Raw genomic sequence first — 25,265 nt, 5'->3', positions numbered from 1 at the left:
GTCGAGACCCCATTCGAAAGAATTGGGATGGATCTCGTCGGGCCATTAGATCGGTCAACACGAGGGTACCACTTTATATTAGTTCTGGTGGACTATGCAACATGATACCCGGAAGCAGTGCCTCTCCGCAATATCTCAGCACGCAGTATTGCAGAGGCACTCTTCCGCGTCATCTCCCGAGTTGGAATCCTGAAAGAGATTCTGACTGATCAAGGCACCGCGTTTATGTCACGAACACTGAACGAACTGTATGGGTTATTAGGTATTAAGCCGATCCGCACCAGCGTGTATCACCCACAAACAGACGGTTTAGTTGAACGGTTCAATCGCACCCTCAAGAATATAATTAAAAAATTAATAAGTGAGGACGCACGTAACTGGGATAAATGGCTCGAACCCTTGTTATTTGCAGTGCGAGAGGTCCCCCAAGCCTCCACGGGGTTCTCCCCGTTTGAATTATTATATGGGCATAAGCCGCGCGGCATTTTAGATGTGCTGTGAGAAAATTGGGAGGAGGGACCTTCACCAAGTAAAAATGAAATTCAATACGTTATTGACCTGCACGCAAAACTCTACACACTCACACACCTAACCCAAGAACGGCAAACCCGCCTGTACGACAGGGGTACGCACCTTAGGGAGTTCGCACCGGGAGATAAAGTACTCATACTGTTGCCCACATCGAGCTCCAAATTGATCGCCAAGTGGCAAGGACCCTTTGAGGTCACACGACGAGTTGGGGACGTCGACTATGAGGTGAGGCGAACGGACAGGGGTGGGGCGCTACAGATTTACCACCTCAACCTACTCAAACTCTGGAACGAGGAGGTCCCTGTGGCGTTGGTGTCGGTGGTTCCAGAGAAGGCGGAGCTGGGGCCAGAGGTTCAAAAGGGGGCATTGGCATCGCATACCTCTCCGGTCCCCTGTGGAGACCACCTCTCCCCGACCCAAATCGCGGAGGTTGCCCAGTTGCAGACCGAGTTTTTGGACGTGTTCTCGGCCCTGCCCGGCTGCACCAACCTCATAGAGCACCACATTGAGACGCCCCCGGGGGTGGTAGCGCGTAGCCGCCCTTACAGGCTACCCAAACACAAGAAAAAAGTGGTTCGAGAAGAACTCGAGGCCATGCTCGAAATGGGCATCGTCGAGGAGTCCCACAGTGACTGGAGCAGCCCGGTGGTCTTGGTACCCAAGGCCGACGGGTCGGTCCGGTTCTGTGTGGACTATAGAAAAGTCAACGCAGTGTCTAAATTCGATGCGTACCCAATGCCTTGTATTGATGAGTTGCTCGATCGACTAGGCACAGCTTGCTTTTATTCGACACTGGATTTAACGAAGAGATATTGGCAGATCCCCTTGACTCCACTATCCCGAGAAAAAATGGCCTTTTCCACACCGTTCGGCTTACACCAATTCGTCACACTTCCTTTTGGGCTGTTTGGGGCGCCCGCTACATTTCAGCGGCTGATGGACAGGGTCCTCCACCCCCACGCCACCTATGCAGCCGCCTACCTTGATGACATTATTGTCTATAGTAATGACTGACCGAGGCACCTCGAACATCTGAGGGCCATCCTTAGGTCGCTGAGGCGAGCGGGTCTCACAGCCAACCCGAAGAAGTGTCCGATTGGGCGGGTGGAAGTACGGTATCTGGGCTTCCACTTGGTCAACGGGCAGGTGCGTCCCCAAATTAGCAAGACAGCAGCAATTGCGGCCTGCCTGAGGCCCAAGACCAAAAAGGGGGTGAGACAGTTCCTGGGGCTGGCTGGCTATTATCGTAGGTTTATACCTAATTATTCGGACGTCACCAGCCCACTGACTGATCTGACTAAAAAGGGGGCACCAGATCCGGTCCAGTGGACGGAGCAATGCCAGCGGGCTTTTTCTGAGGTAAAGGCCGCACTGTGTGGGGGGCCACTTTTACACTCCCCTGACTTTTCTCTCCCCTTTATGTTACAGACGGATGCGTTGGACAGAGGGCTGGGGGCTGTTTTGTCCCAGGAGGTGGAGGGGGAGGACCGCCCAGTCTTGTACATCAGTAGGAAGCTGTCGGTGCGTGAGGGGCGCTACAGCACCATTGAAAGAGTGCTTAGCAATCAAGTGGGCGGTCCTCGCCCTCCGTTACTACCTGCTGGGACGCCCTTTCACCCTCTGTTCGGACCACGCGCCCCTCCAGTGGCTCCACTGCATGAAGGATGCCAATGCGCGGATCACCCGTTGGTATCTGGCACTCCAACCCTTTAATTTCAAGGTGATCCACAGGCCGGGGGTGCAGATGGTCGTGGCGGACTTCCTTTCCTGTCAAGGGGTGGGGGGGGGAGTCGGCTGCAGGCCAGACAGCCACCCAGCCTGAGTCGGGCGGTGGGGGTATGTGGCAGCGGGGGCGTGGTCAAGCGCCGGTCTGTGACAGGAGGGCGGAGTCAGGGAAGGTAAGTGGCAGAATCACTACACCTGATGTCAATTAACCTGTGTTTGTGTGTCTTCCCAGTGACCGCGCCCTACTTAAGGAGGGAGAGCGAGAGCAGAGGAGCTCTTCCCCGAACCAGACGCTGATTGCGTGTGTGTCTGTGATTATTTGCTAGTTGTTCACTGAGAAGTGTGGCAATAAAAACGCTTTACCAACCTGAACTCTGTCCTGCCGTCTTCTGTGCTCCGCCCTTCTGTGAGAACCGCTACAAGCGCTTTTTTAATTTTCTCATTGTCTAATGCAGGTTAATTGGCTGTTAGACTGGAGATGACAAAGCAAGGAGTTTAATGAGTACTAAACCCATCATGCAGGTGTTAGTTGTGTGTTTAATACCGAAAATAAAATTTAACATTCCTACATGGTTTCCATTCACATATTTAACGTTAAGGCTGCAACTGGTGTATTGTGCAGGCGATGTAAATAAACGATGGCCTAAAAACAAAGCTACTTTCTGGAATAGGATACGATTTTAATTTTCTCTTCTTTTAGCTAGATTTTCTCTTGTATGACAGACTAAGAAACATTGCGTGTTTTAGTCTTGTGTATAAGAAATAATAGGAGAGCAATAAAGGATTCAATTACCTTTTAATTGAAGGCAGATTTATTATAAAACATTTATAATGTGAAGGCTTATCACAATATTTATCATAAACCAAGTACAAGGTATAAAATTACATTGAATACATACTGATTGATTTTTTTTTTGTAAAATACCGACATTATGAAAAAAATTCTAAGAAAATATAAAAAAATTGATAAATCCATTTCTCCTTTCACACGGTCACAAAGTCAGAGTTCCAGCAGACTGTTTTACCTCACTGAAGACATTTTCCCTCTACCACATAAATACACATCCTATTTTGAAAATTTAACATATCAAATGTGTATATTCCTTGAAAAGAATGTAGTTTTCATAGGACGTCATTAAGTTTTGCGAAACATTTACCATATAATAATAAGCATTTGGTAATGTCCACATTAAAACAACTATTTGATTTTCTTCAAGAAGAACTAAAAATCAAAATTTTGCTACTTTTCTTAGTGTAGTTGCTTTGCAGTAACCAGTATTTTAAAAGTAGCACTGTGTAGTAAATGAATAGTGTTCATCACATCATTTAACATGTACTCAGAAAGACAGTTAAAACATATGATAGAACAGAATTATAAACTTGCCATGATAAAAAAAAAAAAAAATATATATATATATATATATATATATATATATAACGTGCATCAGTTGCCCTCACTTTCATAAAATCTGATGCATTTTTGTTTGGGTGTTCCTTTTCACCAATAAAGACATCCTGTAAAATTTTTTGACCATATTCAAAAGTCTAATGGTGGCACCATGAGGTTCATTTTTTGCCAAAAAACACTTATTTTATGTTTTCGCGTAAGGTTTGAATCACAATGTTGGACTCCATTTATTGATTTCTTGTGACCCAGAGATCATGTTAAGAACCTTTGCAAGGGATTGAGAAGCATTAATGTGATTCATAATACATTTGTATTGTTTAAAAGTAGTTGAACAATGATTCAATGAACAGCTAAAACTCAAACTGTGCTTGATAATATATTTAGAATATGTACTAAAAATGTGTATCTAAGATATTTGGTATACTCTATAAGGTGCCATAATGTTTCATGAAAAGTGATCGAAATTTTGTCATAAAAGTCATAAAATAGCAGCTTTTTCCAAAACTTTGAGCTCCTGGTGCCACCATTAAACTTTTGAATTTTGTCAAAATATTTCACCCAGTGTGTTTTCTTACCAAAAGGAACATAAAAACAAAAATGCATCATGATCGGAGGAACTTTTCATTTTTAGGGGGCAACTGATGCACCCTAATATATATATTAGTGCCATTTCTGAAATGATGACTAACATAGTAATATGAGAAACAAGAGACGGACAAGACCAAGATAATGATGATGATAAAAAAAAAAAAATCCAGCAAAAAGCTATTTGAAATAAAAACTAGCCACATAATAATATGATTACAATTTTTAAAAAAACACAGATGTTGTCCTATGTGGCACACCAGGTCGTGTTGCTGCGTTAAAAATGCTGAGGTCCTGTTAATATTCGTGCATTGTTTCACGTTTTGGTTTCCTCCGACCTCCCAAAATAGTGTCAGTAGGTGGATTAGCAATTCTAAAGTGCACCTAGATATGAAGTGTGATGACACAGATTAAAATTGTTGAAATGTCCACACAGTTAATACTCCTAATGAAGGTCAAGAAGAAACACAATGGTTGTTTTGAATAAAAGGTTAAGCTGAAAAAATTATTTTATATATTATATAGCAAAGCTTTAACAAATGCATTATTCTGTTTCTACAGGTCAGTTAAGAAGGGATATGGATATATACAGTATGTGAATATACAGTTTAAGTATAAATGTCTGACAACGAACTACTTGTATTAACTCCACAGTGTTAATACACTCAATCCATGTGCATCATAATTATGCTACAGAAAAAATGTGCTATTTATCCAGCGTAACATCTGCATGTAGATTATTTAAAAAACACCACACACACACACACCAAAACAAAGCCACTAATCAGCTCTGTATAACAGTGGATTAAGTCAAGTTTAACCTTATCCAGCACCTCAGTAATATTTCCTGAACAGCTGATCAAAACCATTTTCCAACTGTTTTCCATGATTGAAATACTAGATTACAATATTCCAGGTTTTTCAGGATATGTGGCAACCGTGAGCATGCATCATTCATTGCAACATACAGTATATCAGGATTTGGACATCAGATTTAGCCTGATTGGACCTGGAGGTAAAATGAACAATTCTGTACTTTGTGCGCATTTTTCATGAACTGGACTTGTCCCTGGCCTGAGGACAGAACAGAGAATGGTGCTTTCAAAATGAGAAGGAACAATACAGTGCTGCGCTTTATTTTGGCATACTTCAAATGAAGCACAAAAGACGGCACTCTGGGGAGCATGGCACTGCTTGTGATTGCTGTAGTGTCTTGTGGCCGAAGTAAATCCGATTTGCATGGCAAGTTTATCATCACATAACCTATAATCCTGAAAATAGTAAGCTTAAAGTCTAAAACAATCGAATAAGAGAGAGCAGAATTCGATCCATGACTGGATTTATTCTGAAAAGCAGGGGTGTCAAACTCATCAGGCCGCATTACACTTAGTCCCCCAACACATCACATCTAAGAGTCTGTGCTTATTAAATATAAGCCATGCTGTGTTAAGCACAGCATGAAGCAGAGTAAATCCCCCTTACCCATGATAACATTAATTTAAGGCAGGCCCTCATGTGGCTTTCATAAAATGGCGACAAAAACAATATGATAAAATCCAGTGTTCAGTAAATAAATTATTAAAAATATTCGAAAAAATAAAAATAAAAATACACCATGTCATATCGTCTATTTATGGTAAGCTTAACATAAAGGGAAAGATTAGGGATTTCTACAGACGGAACAATGCCTTAAATGCAACAGTTTTATTCATATAAAACCTGCTACAATAATGCGGAATTCAATTTACAACAGTTTATAATGCAGGTCAGCCAACCACAAAAGTATTCACGCCCTTGGTACGCGACTTTTCCCCAGAATTTTGTAGTGCTATAATCTAGAACTGAAATAGGCTTAAGTTGGGCTTTTCATTCAAAATAGCAGAAAATAGATCAATCTATTTAAATAAAAATAATACAGTTTGTAGAATTATTGACAATTAAGGACATAAAAGCTGTGTTTTTGCAGAAGTACTTACCCCCATTGTTGTGAAACCCCTAAGAATTAGGTATTCTGGAAAGAGACAAGGTTAAGTGTTTTAAAAAAAAATAAATTGCTTGCTAGTGAAGAATTACATCAGCATCATTTCTGGCCCCGAGTTTATTGTTCTACTTTGCCCTCTAGTGGAATTACAGAACCCCAGTAGGGCCATGGAGAAAAGAAAAAAAGACTTTTGCGAGATTCTGCAAAATCTTTGTTAGATCTCACAAAAGCTTTTCATTGAGGTTGTCACGGCATTTGAGCTGAATGCTAATGCTGCCACTCGGTGATTTCCACATACAGTGATGTCAGCGCATACACTCGAGCAAGAGGCGATATGATTGCGTTTAGCCTCCACTTCAGCCCTGTTTCCATGTTGCCAAACTGACCTGAAAGTACACTGACCTTAAAAAAAACCTTGCGCAAGATCTCACATAGATTTTATAGAATTTTGAGATTGTCCTCAAATATAAACACATTAAATCCATGCTGGGCCGTGGCACGGTTTTCACATAAATGAGAGAAATCTGAAGAGAATATTCAGTGCAAGGGGACACATTCTTCACAAATTAGCTGAACAGACCTGGAAGTACATCGATTTTAATGAAAAACCTATCTTGCGAAACTTTTGTGAGATTTTGCAAAAGCTTGTCTTATTTTTTTTTCTATTTTTAACTCCATGTCCCATCCAGGGCTCCATATGGAATAATAGAGACGAGCTCTTTTTTAATCTTTCAAATGAATTAGGGTCTACGAGACAATTTTATATTTAAATTCATTTATCAGACCAGATTAGAACCTTTACTAGGCCAGTCCTGGCCTGCAGGCTGCATGTTTGACACCCCTGCTGGCCAAACACATCACTAAATTAGGGGCTCTGCAGAGGCTCCCCATTGCCACCGACTCTAATGGAACTGCCAGTTTTGCTGCTCTTTTGCTCCTTGCTGCTCTGGCTAGACACCTTTCCAGAGGCAGCCTGGTCATGTACAGATGATTTTGACGAACCCCGTATGTCAGACCCTGAAACAGGTGTTCCCGTGTAGTAGTTGCTAGTGGTGAAAGCCAAGTCGTGGTTAGCAGTGTTGGTTGGTTGAGCACTCGTGTTGGTGCCCATGGACTTGGAGATGACCTTGAGCTTGTGCGAGTTGGACTTGTAGTGCTTTTTCTTATGCTGCACACGGCTGTTGTGCTTCAGGAAGAATTCGCAAGACTCCTGCAAGACACGTCGACTCTCACTGATGGGGCTGTGAGAGAGACAGAGAGAGAGAGAGAGAGAGAGAGAGAGAGAGAGAGAGAGAGAGAGTAAATTCTTGACAATAAGGAGAATAGGGGATGATAATTGTTTTGTGGATCCCTCTGGAGCCATCACTGCAAAAATTGAGAGTGTGTTGTTTTGCTCAATGGACACACAAACTCAAATAACAGCAGTTTAACATCAGGAGTGAAAACTCCCTAATGCAGACTAGAATGAAAGAGGCAGGTTCAGTTGGGGACTCAGTGAAGAAAATTCACTCAAGTAACCAAGGTCTGAGACTGATCTGTTAAAGGTTACGAAGCTCACTGTCAGTAGAACATCATTAGATAACATTAGATACTTTAAAACAAAAGCTATTGGTCATTTCCAATGTGTCCTTTTAAAGAGATCTGTGTTTTTAGTACATTTTGTTATCATGCTGGTTTGTGTGTTATGCTGTTGTCCAAAACTTAAGTTAAAAAAAAAAGAGCACCAAGAGCAAGGAGTTGTTAACAGCTATAATATTTACAGCTAAAGAAACTTCACAACAATAAGCTACAAATACAAATTTCAAACAAAGAAATAATATAGATATTTAGGCACTGCCTAAAAGCGGACCTCCTGATTAATAAGAGCAAAATCAACCCGAACTGAATAACAGGAGAACACAGCCGCATACTTCAATGTGCACGCAGCACCATTAGGACTAATTAGCATGCACCTGTTCCTGATTAGAGCTCAATCATAGCACATACATATAAGGGCCTGGTCCCACAACACCGATAACTACAACTATGATGACATCTCTGCCTGAATTTAGTTCCAGTCTGGAGCAGTCACACCACAACTATAATCCTGACTATAATATCGGTTGGTTCTGCCACTCGGGTAAATAAATGTACAACCCCGATTCTAAAAAAGTTGGGACAAAGTACAAATTGTAAATAAAAACGGCTCATTTGAAATTTCATGACAGCAACACATCTCAAAAAAGTTGGGACAGGGGCAATAAGAGGCTGGAAAAGTTAAAGGTACAAAAAAGGAACAGCTGGAGGACCAAACTGCAACTCATTAGGTCAACTGGCAATAGGTCATTAACATGACTGGATATAAAAAGAGCATCTTGGAGTGGCAGCGGCTCTCAGAAGTAAAGATGGGAAGAGGATCACCAATCCCCCCAATTCTGCGCCAACAAATAGTGGAGCAATATCAGAAAGGAGTTCGACAGTGTAAAATTGCAAAGAGTTTGAACATATCATCATCTACAGTGCATAATATCATCAAAAGATTCAGAGAATCTGGAAGAATCTCTGTGCGTAAGGGTCAAGGCTGGAAAACCATACTGGGTGCCTGTGATCTTCGGGCCCTTAGACGGCACTGCATCACATACAGGCATGCTTCTGTATTGGAAATCACAAAATGGGCTCAGGAATATTTCCAGAGAACATTATCTGTGAACACAATTCACCATGCCATCCGCTGTTGCCAGCTAAAACTCTATAGTTCAAAGAAGCCGCCATATCTAAACATGATCCAGAAGCGCAGACGTCTTCTCTGGGCCAAGGCTCATTTAAAATGGACTGTGGCAAAGTGGAAAACTGTTCTGTGGTCAGACGAATCAAAATTTGAAGTTCTTTATGGAAATCAGGGACGCCGTGTCATTCGGACTAAAGAGGAGAAGGACGACCCAAGTTGTTATCAGCGCTCAGTTCAGAAGCCTGCATCTCTGATGGTATGGGGTTGCATTAGTGTGTGTGGCATGGGCAGCTTACACATCTGGAAAGACACCATCAATGCTGAAAGGTATATCCAGGTTCTAGAGCAACATATGCTCCCATCCAGACGACGTCTCTTTCAGGGAAGACCTTGCATTTTCCAACATGACAATGCCAAACCACATACTGCATCAATTACAGCATCATGGCTGCGTAGAAGAAGGGTCCGGGTACTGAACTGGCCAGCCTGCAGTCCAGATCTTTCACCCATAGAAAACATTTGGCGCATCATAAAACGGAACATACGACAAAAAAGACCTAAGACAGTTGAGCAACTAGAATCCTACATTAGACAAGAATGGGTTAACATTCCTATCCCTAAACTTGAGCAACTTGTCTCCTCAGTCCCCAGACGTTTACAGACTGTTGTAAAGAGAAAAGGGGATGTCTCACAGTGGTAAACATGGCCTTGTCCCAACTTTTTTGAGATGTGGTGTTGTCATGAAATTTAAAATCACCTAATTTTTCTCTTTAAATGATACATTTTCTCAGTTTAAACATTTGATATGTCATCTATGTTCTATTCTGAATAAAATATGGAATTTTGAAACTTCCACATCACTGCATTCCGTTTTTATTTACAATTTGTACTTTGTCCCCTTTTTTGGAAATCGGGGTTGTACATGGTTGTTGGTTTTCGGGGGGAAACATAGCAGTTGTATGCTGTTTGTGTGCACACCCAGTGCACTCAGCAGTACACAATGGCTGACAGTGACAGCGAGGAAGAGCTGCTTTCGATGCTCATTTTACACAGAAGGAAAAGCTGAAAGAAGAAAAGGAGAATCTGGGTGCAGCTTGTGCTTTTTGTCATAAAGCATGGGATTCTTCAACACTTCTATCATCAGCTTCTCCTCCATGATGCAACAAGGACGTACAAAGATGCCTGGGAAAAACAGCACATGCTCAGACATCATCACGTGTAAACAATTACCTGATTGGTCAGATGTTTTATCGGATCAGGTCCAGGCCTGGAAAAATCGCTCCAGAAACAATCTCACCAATATGGATAAACCCAGACCTGGGCTATAGGTATCGTTATCAGTCTGGTATGACCACCAACCACAAACTGCAGGTGACCAATTTATTTGTAATCATTGTTAATAGTTGTAGTTAAAATTATCAGTATTGTAGGACCAGGCCTTAAGAACTCTCGGTAACACCGAGACTTTGCGAAGTATACAATCTGTATCCTACGTCTGACATTACCAAGCCTTGCATTTCGTGTTGCTTTTCTGTTTTTGGACTGTGAGTATTATTTTACCTTTGATATCCTGTCTGTGCCTTGCTCGACTACTGTTTTTCGACTCTGCCCTTGTCTACATTTTGGATCGGTTTGCCAGTGCGCCTTCAATAAAACTCTTCCTGCATGTACTTCCGTCCACCCCCATACATTATAGAACTGTCAACTGCCCAACAAGCTAGTGGACTAATAAAACTGTTTTAACTAGTTTTATGTGAAACTGTCATGAATATTTAGCATAAAATATGTTCGTAAATAAATGTTATTTACCAGCTGGGAGGTCCGTATCGTGAAATACCGTGACCAAGGTCTTGAAAGTACTGACCGAGTCAGTATTCAAGGCTGAGGTCACAGTATTTCACCACACGGACCGACCTTAAGCTGGTAAATAATATATTTATTTTTTTCTTTACCAAATTCTAACAGAAAACGAAAGCGCTCGAACGGGAAAACAGAGCCGCCATTTTGAATCCTCATTCACGGCTGTAATGCAAATTGCTTCCTCCTCGGTATACAAGTGCACTTCCATGGCAGGAAAAAAAAAAACTACATTTTGCCGCCTATGTAGTCCCCTATTTATACAAAATTGAGTCATTCAGGGGCGGCACGGTGGTGTAGTGGTTAGCGCTGTCGCCTCACAGCAAGAAGGTCCGGGTTCGAGCCCCGTGGCCGGCGAGGGCCTTTCTGTGCGGAGTTTGCATGTTCTCCCCGTGTCCGCGTGGGTTTCCTCCGGGTGCTCCGGTTTCCCCCACAGTCCAAAGACATGCAGGTTAGGTTAACTGGTGGCTCTAAATTGACCGTAGGTGTGAATGTGAGTGTGAATGGTTGTCTGTGTCTATGTGTCAGCCCTGTGATGACCTGGCGACTTGTCCAGGGTGTACCCCGCCTTTTGCCCGTAGTCAGCTGGGATAGGCTCCAGCTTGCCTGTGACCCTGTAGAACAGGATAAAGCGGCTAGAGATGATGAGATGAGATGAGATGAGATGAGATGAGATGAGTCATTCAGGATTCAGCCACGTTTTTGCTCGGCGTTAGCAAGTTATAGGTTTTTAGCTTTCTCCTGAAATGTTTTCTTTTATTTCTTCTTCCTCAGGGTAGTAAAACTCGCTTTCGCTGTGAAGACTGTCGTTATCGCTATCCATGCTGTAAAATTAATGCTATTCTCCTGAGAAATGCTGGCAAAAATTTATAAGATTTTTGATAATCTTATAAATAAATCTTATTAAAAAAAAAGATAAATGTTGACAAAAAATTCTACTGTGTTTGTTGTTGTGAACGAGCGAGTCGCCAGAGGTCCATAACTGGGGTCCGTATCGTGGGATACGGACCCGCTCGCCAGCCAATCAGAGCGCAGGATTTGATGGAAACCGGACCACGAAAAAAATAATTCCATGTTATTTTTAAAAAAGAAAATTAAAAATAACTGCTGGAAAAAACCCAGCTATCTTATGTAAATAAGGACACAAATTTCGTTGTCTGGTGGTCAAGTCTTTATAAGATGTTGCCTTGCACTTATGGTTGGGTACCCTCTGGTGGTACACGTTCGTATGCACGGATGTCGTACGGTGAAGTCATCAAAAATCAGGTAGACATTCTTGAGATCAGATGTAGTCTGTGTTGGGCACTTACCTGATTACTTACGGTAACTGGATCACATGGTATTGGTGGCAGCAGTAACCATAACATCACCTGTGCATTTGCTAGTGTTTGTGAATGAGCAGAGAGTGGGTGATGGGGGAAACATTACTTTTTGCTGACCACACTGAACTATCGTTGGTTAACTTGTGAACTATTGCTATTGTGGACAACTGCTGTGAAACCTGTGGATTATATTACTGCCTTTAGATTTTATGGATGTTTATGAAACTTTGAATGCTTTTGGATGAAGACTACTGTTTTTATACTGAAAATAAAGGAGCTTAAACTTATTGAACCAGGCACTGGATTTACTTTTGAACAGCCAGCACATCGGGCAGGTTAGGGTCCCCTATTCAGCCTCTCGGCGATTAAAACTTTGTTGGATAGTCGCCTACAGATGCATTCTCTTAAAGGTAGACTGCCTTTCAGATTTTTCAAGTGTAGGTCATAAAAAGAATTTTCCCTGACACCCAATTATTTTTGTTTAGTGGACCGAAAGCTCAGCATGACCCAATTCAAGATACTATGTCATGCATCACGTGCTGGGCTTTCCCTGTTTGTGCAAGGCATTGTGGGATACAAATTTGAAACTGGAGAGAAAAATGGAGGATGTGAATGTGCGGATGAAACATGAAAGACCGACTACAGTAACGGAAAGCGAGAAGAAAAGACGTTATGTTGCGAAGGAAAGGAAACGCAGGACCAAACTAATAAATATCGGCGGTCAGCGAGCACCTCGGTGTGATCAGCTGTTCGTTTAGCGACAGGATGATGGAACTGTCAGTGCACGGTCAAAGGTAAACCTGCGCATGCACAAACCAGACTTCCTTTGTCTGCTTGACTGCGTGAAGCAAGTGATTTCATGCACATTATTTGCTAGGGAAGCCCTTCAAATTAAATAACTTCCCAGCCACAGAATGGCCTGGGTTTTCTGGATATATTACAGAAATAAACATACATCACAATGACCAAATTTCAGACGGAACTAAATTTCACGGATTTTATGAAATCGAAAGGCTGTCTAGATTTAAGTATGGTGGGGGGCTCAGAATCCATCACTTCAAAGTCTCTTCTCCACTTATAGTGGACCGTCTCTCTTTTTATTATCAATATCATTATTATTAGACTAGAGTCTCACACTTTTTCACTCCCCTCACTGGCTGCCACATCACACCAGTCACCGTGCATTCAGACTGTCTTTACAATGATGTTTGATGTACTTGAGTCTGAGATTGGTGTATGCGTACAAATTTCCCACCAATTTCATCCTGACACAGCCCTAACTGTGAATCACTTTTACAGGCTTGTCAGGTTGATTCAGGAACATCAAACTGTACAGTATATTTTGCTCCACTGATTCACTTTTTTTTTCTTAAAGGAATACGCCACCCCCAAGTGAAATTGAGTCAGTCCCTGCAGTCCCTAGAGTTGGATGAGTGAGCCAAAGCGTTTTGTAGCCGACCCAGCCATTGTCCTGATCTGGAAACGTCCCGGTTAGCTTAGCTTAGCATAGTCGCTGTAATCCGGCGTGTCCAGATAGCATTGTTGTTGCAAAAGTGAATCAAATAACTCAAGATTTTTTATAATTATTTCTCATGACCTGTACATTCACATCGAGTACACATATCAATGCAAATTAACACGAAGGGATTTACTAGACCAATTTATATCTGGAACTATTTTCGGCCACAGCACAGGCAAAGCACCGCTGCAGGCGCAAAGACACCATGCAGCACCACAACTTCCGTCAATACACCAGTGTTACCAGGGAAACCAGGGTTTTCAGGTGCTGCGCGGTGTCTTTGCGCCTGCAGCGGTGCTTTGCCTGTGCTGTGGCCGAAAATAGTTCCAGATAAAAATTGGTCTAGTAAATCCCTTCGTGTTAATTTGCATTGATATGTGTACTCGATGTGAATGTACAGGTCATGAGAAATAATTATAAAAAATCTTGAGTTATTTGATTCACTTTTGCAACGACAATGCTAGCTGGCCGAAAATAGTGGCCGAAAATAGTTCCAGATATAAATTGGTCTAGTAAATCCCTTCGTGTTAATTTGCATTGATATGTGTACTCGATGTGAATGTACAGGTCATGAGAAATAATTATAAAAAATCTTGAGTTATTTGATTCACTTTTGCAACGACAATGCTAGCTGGACACGCCGGATTACAGCGACTACGCTAAGCTAAAGCTAACCGGGACGTTTCCAGATCAGGACAATGGCTGGGTCGGCTACAAAACGCTTTGGCTCACTCATCCAACTCTAGGGACTGCAGGGACTGACTCAATTTCACTTGGGGGTGGCGTATTCCTTTAACAAAAACACGACAGCTTTAATAGGACTAACATGCTGTAAACCATGGCTTTAGAATCATCCATAATTGAGTATCAAAGACAGACCAAAAGTGAACTCTCACTCTTTCTTGCGTGTTCTGTTGAAAAAGTAGGCCCACTCTGACCAGGTCTTCTTACTGCTAACCCAGAAAACAGCGGAGATGCCCACTACAAGTTTCATCAGGTATTTAATCAGGAACAGAGATAGGTCTGGCCAAGCGGGATCAATTTTCTAGAAAACAGACAAAAACGCACAAGACAAATCTGCATCAACATTTATTCTGAACCACATTTACTGAAAAATATATCCGTGCTCCTCTTATCATGCAGTACGATACAAGAAAATCAGGGCTCACTTTGTAGGGGCAGGGGATGCTATATTCCTGACAGTGTTCGTTGATCCACGTCTTCTCCCAGCTGTTCCGCAGGGCCTGCTCATACAAGTAACAGGCCAGCAGTGTGAGCAGAGGAAGGAGATACAGGCCACTGAACACACCTATGCGTATCATGAACTTCTTCAGCTTCTCCTGGTTACGCTCATCATGCTGGATCACTTGTCGCACATGGTTAAGTGAAACGATGCCAGCAAGGAGGAGGGAGAGTCCAGCGATCACACCAAGAGCCTGCGGAACCAGCACAAACCATCTCAAGGCTGTCAGGTCATACAGGCCAACAAAGCAGACACCACTGATCCCATCCCCCTCCACTTTATTGAGGGCCAGCAGAATGACAGTAAGGCTCCCTGGGAGGCCCCAGGCCACTGCATGGAACCACACAGCCTTCTTTTCAATGGCCTCACAGCTCCACTTGGGCCTTGCTGCAAGAAACCAGGTGATTGTGAGAATGACCCACCAGACCATACCAGCAGTGAAGAAAAAGTAGAGCATCATGAAGAGCAGTGTACAGACTTTGTTCCGGCTCCCCTGCACTACTGTCGAGACAGTGCCAGGCATGCTGGGCTTGTTACATGCCGCCTCATTACCCAGCAGGAATGCGATAAAGTAGATGAGAGCCACAAAGCTGTAGCATATGGCATAGAAGACGATTGGCCGCTCTGGGTAGCGGAAACGCTTGACGTTAATGAGGAAGGTAAAGAAAGTAAACAGTGTGGCACACAAGCAAATGATCGAGCAGATGCCGATAAACATCTTGGCAAACTCAATCTCATGTGTCTTGAAGTACATGTTGTGACATGGAGGAGCACAGTCCTGAGCACCCAGGAAGGAGGAACTCTGACCAGGACGGGTCTTTAGTTGTAAGGGACACCAGAAGCCCAAGTCTCTACTGGCAGATGCCCTGGGTGTTGTTACGTCTTTTTGCAGTAGGTCAGTTGACTCTTCTGCAGAGGTGTGACAGGGCTTTAGCCTAAAACACACAGAGAAAATGTGCTTTACGGAGCTGGAGAATGTGGATTGTAGTAAATTGGATAAAGAAGTATCCATGAAACAGTAACTGTATTTTGCATAATTAAAGATAAAAAAAAACAAAATAATATTTTACTCAAAACATTACATGTGATCCTCCATTACAAAACCAATCAGATGTCACAAATCACGATTTTGAGATTCATAGAGAAATGCAGGGGCGGCACGGTGGTGTAGTGGTTAGCGCTGTTGCCTCACAGCAAGAAGGTCCTGGGTTCGAGCCCCGGGGCCGGCGAGGGCCTTTCTGTGCAGAGTTTGCATGTTCTCCCTGTGTCCGCGTGGGTTTCCTCCGGGTGCTCCGGTTTCCCCCACAGTCCAAAGACATGCAGGTTAGGTTAACTGGTGACTCTAAATTGACCGTAGGTGTGAATGTGAGTGTGAATGGTTGTCTGCGTCTATGTGTCAGCCCTGTGATGACCTGGCGACTTGTCCAGGGTGTACCCCGCCTTTCGCCCGTAGTCAGCTGGGATAGGCTCCAGCTTGCCTGTGACCCTGTAGAAGGATAAAGCGGCTAGAGATAATGAGATGAGATAGAGAAATGCATTGTGTGGGCTAAAATAGTCATTGTATTGAGACGATTATAACTGATCTCAGTAACAACGAAGATGATTTCGAGGATGACTTTGACTTGAAAAAGGCCGATTTCATGTTCGTCATGGAAAATGCTGTCTGTGGTGAATATGCCGCCGATGCCAGCGATATTGACCAAGTCAAGTAAGAGGAAGCTTCAAAATGTAGGCGAGTCACGTTTTCATATCTTGTGGGCAGTTACTATGATCTTTCTGTAGTGTGTTATGGAAGTTGTTATTGTGAGGGGCATCATGAACTAGGGATGGCGAAAACTAAAAAAAATCTTGACCGACCACCGAGCCTCATTAGCCGGTTGAAGTCGGTTAACCTATGAGTTTAAAACTCTAGAATTGGAATTATTAGAATCTATTCTAAATCTAACCGCGAGCATCTGCACATTCAGTCCCAGTCGCTGCCCTCCACTCACATTACCTTTTCTACAGCGCGAAACATTTATGGCCCTTTTCCACTACCCTTTTTCAGCTCACTTCAGCCCGACACGGCTCGCGTTTCGACTACCTCAGAGCAGCACGACTCAGCTCGCTTCAGCCTTACTCAGCACCCAAAACTCGCACAGTTTTGGAGTGGGGCTGAAGCGAGCCAAACCGTGCCGAGTGAGGCTGGGGGCGTGAGCAGACACTCCCCTGTGCACTGATTGGTGAGGACGAGTGTCCTTACATGCCCACACACGCCCCGCGAGCACGCTGGGATCTGTAAACACCGTAAGCCCGGAAGAAGGAGAATTACAAATTACGAGAATTTCTGAAGCCTTATGCGCCTCGCCTCATCTATACGCTCTTGCCAGTATCTGTTGGCGTTGTCGGTGACAACAAGCCACAGCACCAAGACCAGCAACACTAACGACTCCATGTCCTCCATGTTTATTGTTTACTATCCGGGTCATGAGACTACCGCTTAAAAGGTCACTGATGTCACTGTTTGCGCCGCCTAACGACATCACGTGACGTCCACCCACTTTCGCTAACTCCACCCAATGTGTCCACCCACTTCCAGCCAGCACGGTTCAGCGCGGTTATAGTCGAAATGCAACTCCAACAGCCCCACTCAGCTCGACTCAGCCCGACTCAGCACGGCACGGCTCAGCCCAACTCAGCCGCGTTGGTAGTGGAAAAGCGGCAATAGTCAAACGCGGCACTGATGTCGAGGGGTCTGTATTGCAGCGGAGGACAAATGGCTCCAGCTTAGAGACAGTTTCAGTTGGCCATGATGGCGTTGAAAATAAAGTCAAGTGCTAGAAGAAGTACATAACATTCAGTGATGGGAATAACGGCGTTAAAATAAAGGCTGTTATAACGTCGGGTAATCTAATTAATTAGCTACAATCGTTATAACGCCGTTACCAATATCAACACGCCATTACAGCATGGTATTGAAGTTGCTCTGAAGCCGTCACCGACTTGGCTCACAGACATAAAAGCTGTGTTTTGTCACTCCCCCTTCAGACACCGCTGTCATTTCATTCTCTCCCCTTCCCTCCAAAAGTCGGCATCTGCGCCTTTAGTTTGTGTGGAGAAATATGATCTGCAATAACATGCATTGTTGGCTACAGACCGAAACATACTTTCAGAATGCACTGGCCAAGGCAGGACTAAACTCCATGTGCCTTCTAATAATAATAATTAAAAAAAAAAACAGAATAGTAATTTGTAAGCTAAAAAGCCTGTGTCTACACTTTTCTTTCGCCGAGTGGCAGCTGTCTTCAACTGGGGCGGGAGGGCGGGACATGACTGAATGGGTGTTTCTGATTTGTCAGCTGTCGTCCTTACACCGCATGGCATGCCCCACACGTTTACAACACAGAATTCCAGGTTCTCCGCTCCAAAATCAGCAGCTTCAAAATGACTGATTTTTTTAACCGACAACCAAAAAAAAAAATTTAACCGGTTGACGTTGATTCGGTCAACCATCAGTCAAACGGTCATGATAGGAATTGGCATTAACTTCATGAGTACGAGTGTACATTTTGAAGGGAAGTCTAACATTAAGTCACTATGTTTATAAGCGCAGTGTGAACAATGCATAGCTTTGAAGGCACATAAAAATATCAGCAACCATAAACCAGGACAAGAAGTTTCAGTCACGTTCGGTTCCAAGAATTGACATTTAAATAATGTGTACAGACGCAGATAGGCCTTTCTTTTTCATGCCCTTTTATTTTTAAGTTGACAAGCATGGGTCGTCATGCTGAGTGCCTACAGTGGCTGCACATGACAGACTAGAATACATTTAATGAAATAGACCAAATAGCTTGTGTTGTAATGGTTTCCTACAGCTCACTGAACTCCTCTTTTTTCCAGCTGTGTATGCCAGATCGGGCCTGATGGAGGACCATGCTATTACCTTTTTGTACCCAAAGAAATGATCCAGGTGGTCTTCCAGTCACACTTCCCTCAAATGGACTTCTACTAGCTAGGCAACAGTAACTCTACAAACAAACCCGAGCCTTTGTTCCTCAGCCCTACAAGGTCATAATGTGCCCTAAACCAGATGTGCTGCTCCAGATGAGTCAGACGATGAAGAGAGATAGGTGCAGGAAGATGAAGGATAAGGAGGACAGAATGGAGGTATTAGATGCAGGAAAGGACGTAGGCATGGCTACAGAAGTGGGAGTGGTCATGGGTATAGTCATGCCATGGTAGAGGGGATGAAGCGGGGGGGTCTTTTGTTATAAGGGTTGTTTTACAAATCAGGGTACGCAAGCTAAAAATCACATTTAACACTTATTATCTTCAATATCAAAAGGCTTGACTAAATAAACTTGGTTGTTTATTGTAGCCCTGTGATAGCTCTATTTACCATGCAAAAAAAAAATTTGGTTATAACGTTATTTTTGGTGAATGTATGGCAATATATGTCATATTTAGCAAAATTAGTCGTGTCATTTAGAAAAAGTGCTTTTTTGACCACAAGTAGCTCTAAAAGGGATGCACTTAAATCATTCTTTATACCATAAAACAAATATTTGGTTCCATATCATTGGAAACATAGTTAAGTTTTAATGTTGAATGCCAGTAAGTTTTCAGACTATTTTGATCAAATTAGTATGTAATTGTGTCAAAAAAAAGTCCTCTCCGAGACAGCTAATTTTTCAATATAAAATAACATATCTAAAATGGTTATTTTCATCCTAAAATGTGGTCAAGATATTGGGACATACATATTAGAGACAACTAACACAAAGCTTACAGCCTTATATTTAAAAGCACTATGGAAGTAGTGGATTCTGAATTGTCAAAAAAAAAAATGTCCTCTCCAGGGCTCGAAATTAACTTTTTTTCTTTGTGTCCCCCAGTGGTCCCGAATTCTGTGTTGTATTGTCCCGAATGGAAGCAACAGTGTCCCCATTTTTTTCCTCTCTGAAATAACCAGTGGTTAATATTATCATATGAAGTTACTATTATATTTGTAACTATGCGATTTTGAACCCTTTATATCAGGGGTGTCAAACCTGATCCATAAAGGGCCGTGTGGCTGCAGGTTTTCATTCCAGCCATGCAGCAGCACCCTGATTTGGCTTATTCAATCAACTGACACACCCACCCTTTAATCAAGGGTGGGTGTGGCTGCAAGTATTTGACTGTGTGAAGACAGTTCAGTTGATTGAATGAGCCAAGTCAGGTGTGCTGCTGCATGGCTGGAATGAAAACCTGCAGCCACAAGGCCCTTTATGGATCAGGTTTGACACCCCTGCTTTATATCATTTTTACAATAAGTCACAAGACACAAGCGACACATGTCCTATACATCATCTACTTCAAAATTACAGTTATTGCATTTTCAGTTTATTAAACTTTGGCGATCTCACTGTATGAATAGATACCCGTTTATTTAAAGGGGCCAACTAGCTCATTCAGAAAATGTTTCAACTCCCTACATCTGCAGTACACTTTAGTTGAAAATAAGACCCCTTTTATGTTCATTTCATCTACTTATACCTTGAATATCTGTTGGCACTTATAAGGCCAACTTATAATTTTCACCATTACCGTTATCCATTTTTATGAACTTTCCGTTATCCATTACCGTTATCCATTTTTATGAACTTTCCGTTATCCATTACCGTTATCCATTTTTAAGAACTTTCCGTTACCCATTTTATGAACTTTCGCTGCCGAAACGTGGGTGCAAATGTTAGCAACATCAGCATAGTGCCAGGTCCGAGCCTAGTTGTGCTGCTGACTGACTAAACTTTCTGAACTAGAAAGACACCAAGAAAACTCACTTATTCTGTTGAACGGTATCTTCCGTCAATATCATCCACATCATTCCTGTTGTATTTTATAACGTGTCTAACAGTGTTCATTAAGTTCATTCAGTAGCGTTGCCTGCAGACCAGGCGATGACACTTTGGATCCTGAAGGTCCCGGAGACGTTATGTCTGGGCTCTCAGTTTCTTCCCCGCGGTCGGTCCGCTTCAACCACTTCAGCATTTTTGTTCTGGCAAGAGTCGGCGCAGCGTGTGCGGTAGCAATTCCATTCCAAGTCCATATAATGCGGACTCCGGCCGAAGATTCTAGAACAGAATGCGCTGCTCTGTAGCCTACGGATGCAGGTGAATCGAAAGTGTAGCTACTATGTATTTTTCGCTGTTAACGTTTTAAAATTAAAATCGACAAATTAGGTGAATGTCTACGTATGTGTTACGGCTTTGTAAATAATATTAATGTAGAACTTTTTTTCTAGATCTATTTTTTTCCATTGTCCCGGGATTGTCCCAGATATGATAATTTTGTGTCCCGATGACATTTTTTATGGTCCCCGGGACGTCGGGACACCGTTAGTTTCGAGCGCTGGTCCTCTCCGAGAATCACTTCATTTGTTTCTCCCATCTTATAGCAGATTACACAAAACTACCATACACATATGTCAAAAAATGACCTGAAATCTGTTCTTTAACTTGTCCTTCACTTAAAAACTGGTACAAGAACCAGTTTGAATCAATTTGAATTTTGGACTCCTGTGACACAAACTTTGTACCCTGATTGTAAAACAACCCATACATGAGCTATAGATGGGGGGAGAATACATGGAAGATACAAGAGGAAAAATCCTGTTTAAAAAAAACCTACATTTTGTTCATATGTTAATAACATGTTCCTAAAAAGATACAGTGGAAAAAAAAAATTGGTGTATACATCTGTGAAGCCATAATAAATGTGCCCCAAATTTCATTAATATTTAATGTGTTGCTAAGGAGTTTATGTAGTAAATTTTCCAAGCAGATCTATCCATTTCTGACTTTCTGTAAAAAGTAAACTCTGACTCCTTCAGAAGAATTTTTTGAAAAATTTACTTAAAATGCCCATATCTCGATAGAATATTGGTCAATTTTCTTGATCTACGCATCACTGGAAAGCTTCTTTAAAAGCCTTTCATGGAAGCACAATAACTCCATTATGAAAAATTAACCCATGTGATTGGTATTGTAATGGAGGGTCACATATATAAAGATATCTTTAAAAAAAAAAAAAATGTGTTGTGTGCGTGTTTTGGACCTGTCACAAGATAGCTCCAGTGGCCAAGTGATGTCAAAGGTTTTCATGTCTTGTGTACAGTCAGAGAGGACACTCTCACAGTGCTCTCTACAGGGCTGGTGCACTCGTGTCTGCTGTGTACACTCTGGAACAAAGGCCTGGCACAGGAACAAATGCACATCTGGCGAGCAGTGTAGACTAACCAGTGGCATGAAGTGCTGCAAATGCAAAAACAAAGAGGTTGTACTTTCTCCACATTGTGGTTGTATTTCTGAATATACCAAATCTTTTTATTAACTGGCTACTCTGATGCCAAATAAATAAATAAAGTTAAAGGAGTCCCTCTAAAAGTGGTAAAAAAGCACTTTACTAAAACTGATTTCCTTAGTCTCACATTTTGTAAGGTTATTCTTAAAAGTGATATATCTAGTAAGAGTGTAGCTTCTTTTGTGATTGTGATTGTGGACAGCTCAGGCCAAAGATCTACAAGGATCTTGAAAAGAACTTTGAAGATCTTGGCAAGAAGTTACAAGATCTTTGTAGATCCCTGAAGATCTTGCCAAGAATTTTAAAGATCCTTGAAGATCTTTTGAGGATCTTTGTTGAGATCCTCAACAGGATCCTCAAAGACCCTCACAAAGAACTTTACAGATCCTTGAGAGATTTTTCACCAGGGTTACTCTCTGCTCAAGTTTTATGCAGTTTTACGCAAACGTGCATGTCGTCACAAAAACGCATGCAACACAGGTCCCAATGTTGACGACGCAAACATTGTACGGCATACTGACTCACAAAAGTTACAGCATGCTCCACACACATACAGTAACCTTGCTGCACTCCATTCACGACAAGTCATGGAACTTTTGGGTTGCACCTCATATACCCCTTTTCCACCAAATCAGTTCCAGGGCTGGTTCGGAGCCAGTGCTGGTGCTGGTTCACAACTCGTTCAACTTGCGAGCCAGCCGAGAACCAGTTTGCTTTTCCATAGCTCGCGGTGCTAAGGGAAGCCACGTCATTACGTCGCTGTATACGTCAGTTACGTCACTACGTTTGCATAAACCTTGGCGCGAATATCGAAGCAAAAACAACACGGAAGAAGCAGCAGCAGCAACAACGACAATAATAATAATGGATGACTTCGCGTTTGTACAGCTGCTGCTTCTCGTCGCTTAAAAATGGCGATCTCTCGTGGTCTTGTTATTGTTGTTGGTCTTAACAACTCCGCCCCCCCGCTGACGTAAGCGGTTCTTTCCTCTGGCCCAGCAGAGAGTTGGTGCTAGCCTGGAACCGGTTTTTCTGGCCCCAGAACCAGTTCTTTGTCAGTGGAAACAGAAAACCCGGTTCCAAACTAAGCACTGGCCCCGAACCAGCCCTAGAACTGCTTTGGTGGAAAAGGGGCAACAGTGAGGAAACATAACCAATGTAGAAATACCATGACTCCATATCATAATCCACATTCACGGGTACCGGTAATCCTCCGAGATAAACAAGTCAGCACATAATTCTACTAATTGTGGAAATATATCCAGATATATAAAATGGTTGTGGTTGCAGATTTGCATATCATAGAAGAGCCAACCATTGTCTTTGGCAGAGGTCTGCGTGCTCTTCTAGTTGCTAGTGCCACAGTGGTCCTCTTAGCTTATCTATCATGTTCCTACACAACACTACTCACCTTGTTGTAGGACCACATGACTCAGCTCTCAAGTTCTTTATCTACAAGGCAAAACGTGAAGCGAACTGAGACCACTTTGTTTTCACAATGAACACATCAAGCGGACCACAAAATGAAGCACAAATGACCCCTATGCAGACCACCTCTGAAAGTGGTCAGAGTAGGGTTCATTTGTGGGTCACTTTAGAGGGGTCTGGGTTCATTTGTTGTGTTCACATACGCACAAAACATGCTGAGTCATCGATCTGAGACAACTTGGAGCACTGAAACGGAACAAGTGTGAAAAGACCTGCTGTTCACGTGAGCCAAATGGAGGCTGTAGGCTATGACTGTGCTCTAGATACTCACTATCTAGTTAGCCTTTATTTTTTTCCCCCATTTCAATTCCATCAACAAGCAAACTGAATAAAAATAGCAATGAATTAGCATTAATTTCCGACCGCTGTTTTCAGTCCACGTCTCCTCTTGTGCTTTCCACCCCAAATAGATATGAACACTTCATGATCGTCCGTTCTTTGTCATCTTTTGACATTACTTATGTTAGTTACCCAGGCTTTCATCTAAACCGGGGAACAGGGGCGCTGCGCCCTCTTACTCTTGGAGTGCGCCCTCTTACCAAAATGCCGACTGAACCCCAAGTCACACTTAGGCCATGCACTTATATGCTACTGCACAACATGCAATCTTTCTCAAAACGATCTTTTCTCCATGAAAACATCCCAGCAACACCATGTGACAATGTGTCTGATCATCGAATACGTTATAATTACTCCAAAAACATTCCAATCATAGTAGATATACCGCCAGACGGTGCAAAAACAATCCGAATTGGCGTTTTCCAGACTGAGGCGCCATGTTGTTTACTTATCGCGGCTGCTCTCGCGAGATTTGACATGGGTTACATCCAAGGTCAGCTGACTTGTAGAGCGAGATTTCTCGAGACTGAATGACCTTTCACCCACCGGCGCGGGAGCTTTTGACAGAAGTAGTTCGCGAGTTGTTTTTGTTGACACTTGGGCATTTAAAGATGTCATCCCGCGGCACGAAGCGTAAGAAAGCCAAAGACTGTCCGGGACAGAAGAAGATTACTTCTTTCTTTTTCAATGTTGACAAACAATTTGTTACAATTTCCCTCTCAGATAGCCTCAGAATGTCCCATTGTAGCCTCAATTTTTCAACGGCTTCACATGGCGGAGGGGGGGGACGGACAACCGGCACCATCCTTGTTCCCTCCCCATGGTGAGCGCCCTCATACTAGATTTTTCTAGAAAAAACCCTGGTTACCTATTCTTTTCGTACTACAAATGGGACCCCCTTAGACTGCACGATAAACCTGTTTGCCAAATGATAGTAAAGTGTGCGTTTTTGGATGTCTATTTTAAAAAAATCATGGGGCCCCTAAGCAAACACTTATTATTGGGCACATCAGACGCTCACTGTCTGTCCTGTGAAAATTCTGCATGCAGATGCTCGTCTAAGTTTCCAAATCGGTCACTGCTTAACTCCTGAATATTTTATATCATGAACACGATCATCAAAAAGCTTATAATTTCTGCTTTCCAAAGAAAATTATCTCCTTAAGATCTGTTCAGTACTTTGGGAGTAAAGGCAGGTTGAAGTTGGTCCAACAGAGTAAAAACTCTCTGCTTG

The 25,265-nt window shown here is 42.6% G+C and overlaps 1 protein-coding gene across 2 annotated transcripts in view; it reads right to left on the bottom strand.

The window, feature by feature from the left end:
- Positions 1–3,040: 3,040 nt before the first annotated feature.
- Positions 3,041–25,265, bottom strand: part of fzd6 (frizzled class receptor 6) — a 32,028-nt gene continuing 9,803 nt past the window's right edge. For both annotated transcript variants that reach the window (XM_060900119.1, XM_060900118.1), the window contains exons 3-6: positions 21,959–22,155; positions 14,805–15,813; positions 14,532–14,680; positions 3,041–7,471 (exon numbers count right to left, since the gene is read on the bottom strand). In XM_060900119.1, the coding sequence (XP_060756102.1) occupies positions 7,096–7,471; positions 14,532–14,680; positions 14,805–15,813; positions 21,959–22,155 (1,731 nt within the window). In that variant the 3' untranslated portion in view covers positions 3,041–7,095. The remainder of the gene's footprint in view (positions 7,472–14,531; positions 14,681–14,804; positions 15,814–21,958; positions 22,156–25,265) is intronic.

Source organism: Neoarius graeffei, chromosome 19 (genome assembly GCF_027579695.1).
Source record: "Neoarius graeffei isolate fNeoGra1 chromosome 19, fNeoGra1.pri, whole genome shotgun sequence".
NCBI lineage: Eukaryota > Metazoa > Chordata > Actinopteri > Siluriformes > Ariidae > Neoarius > Neoarius graeffei.
This window is presented reverse-complemented; position numbering and strand designations above follow the sequence as displayed.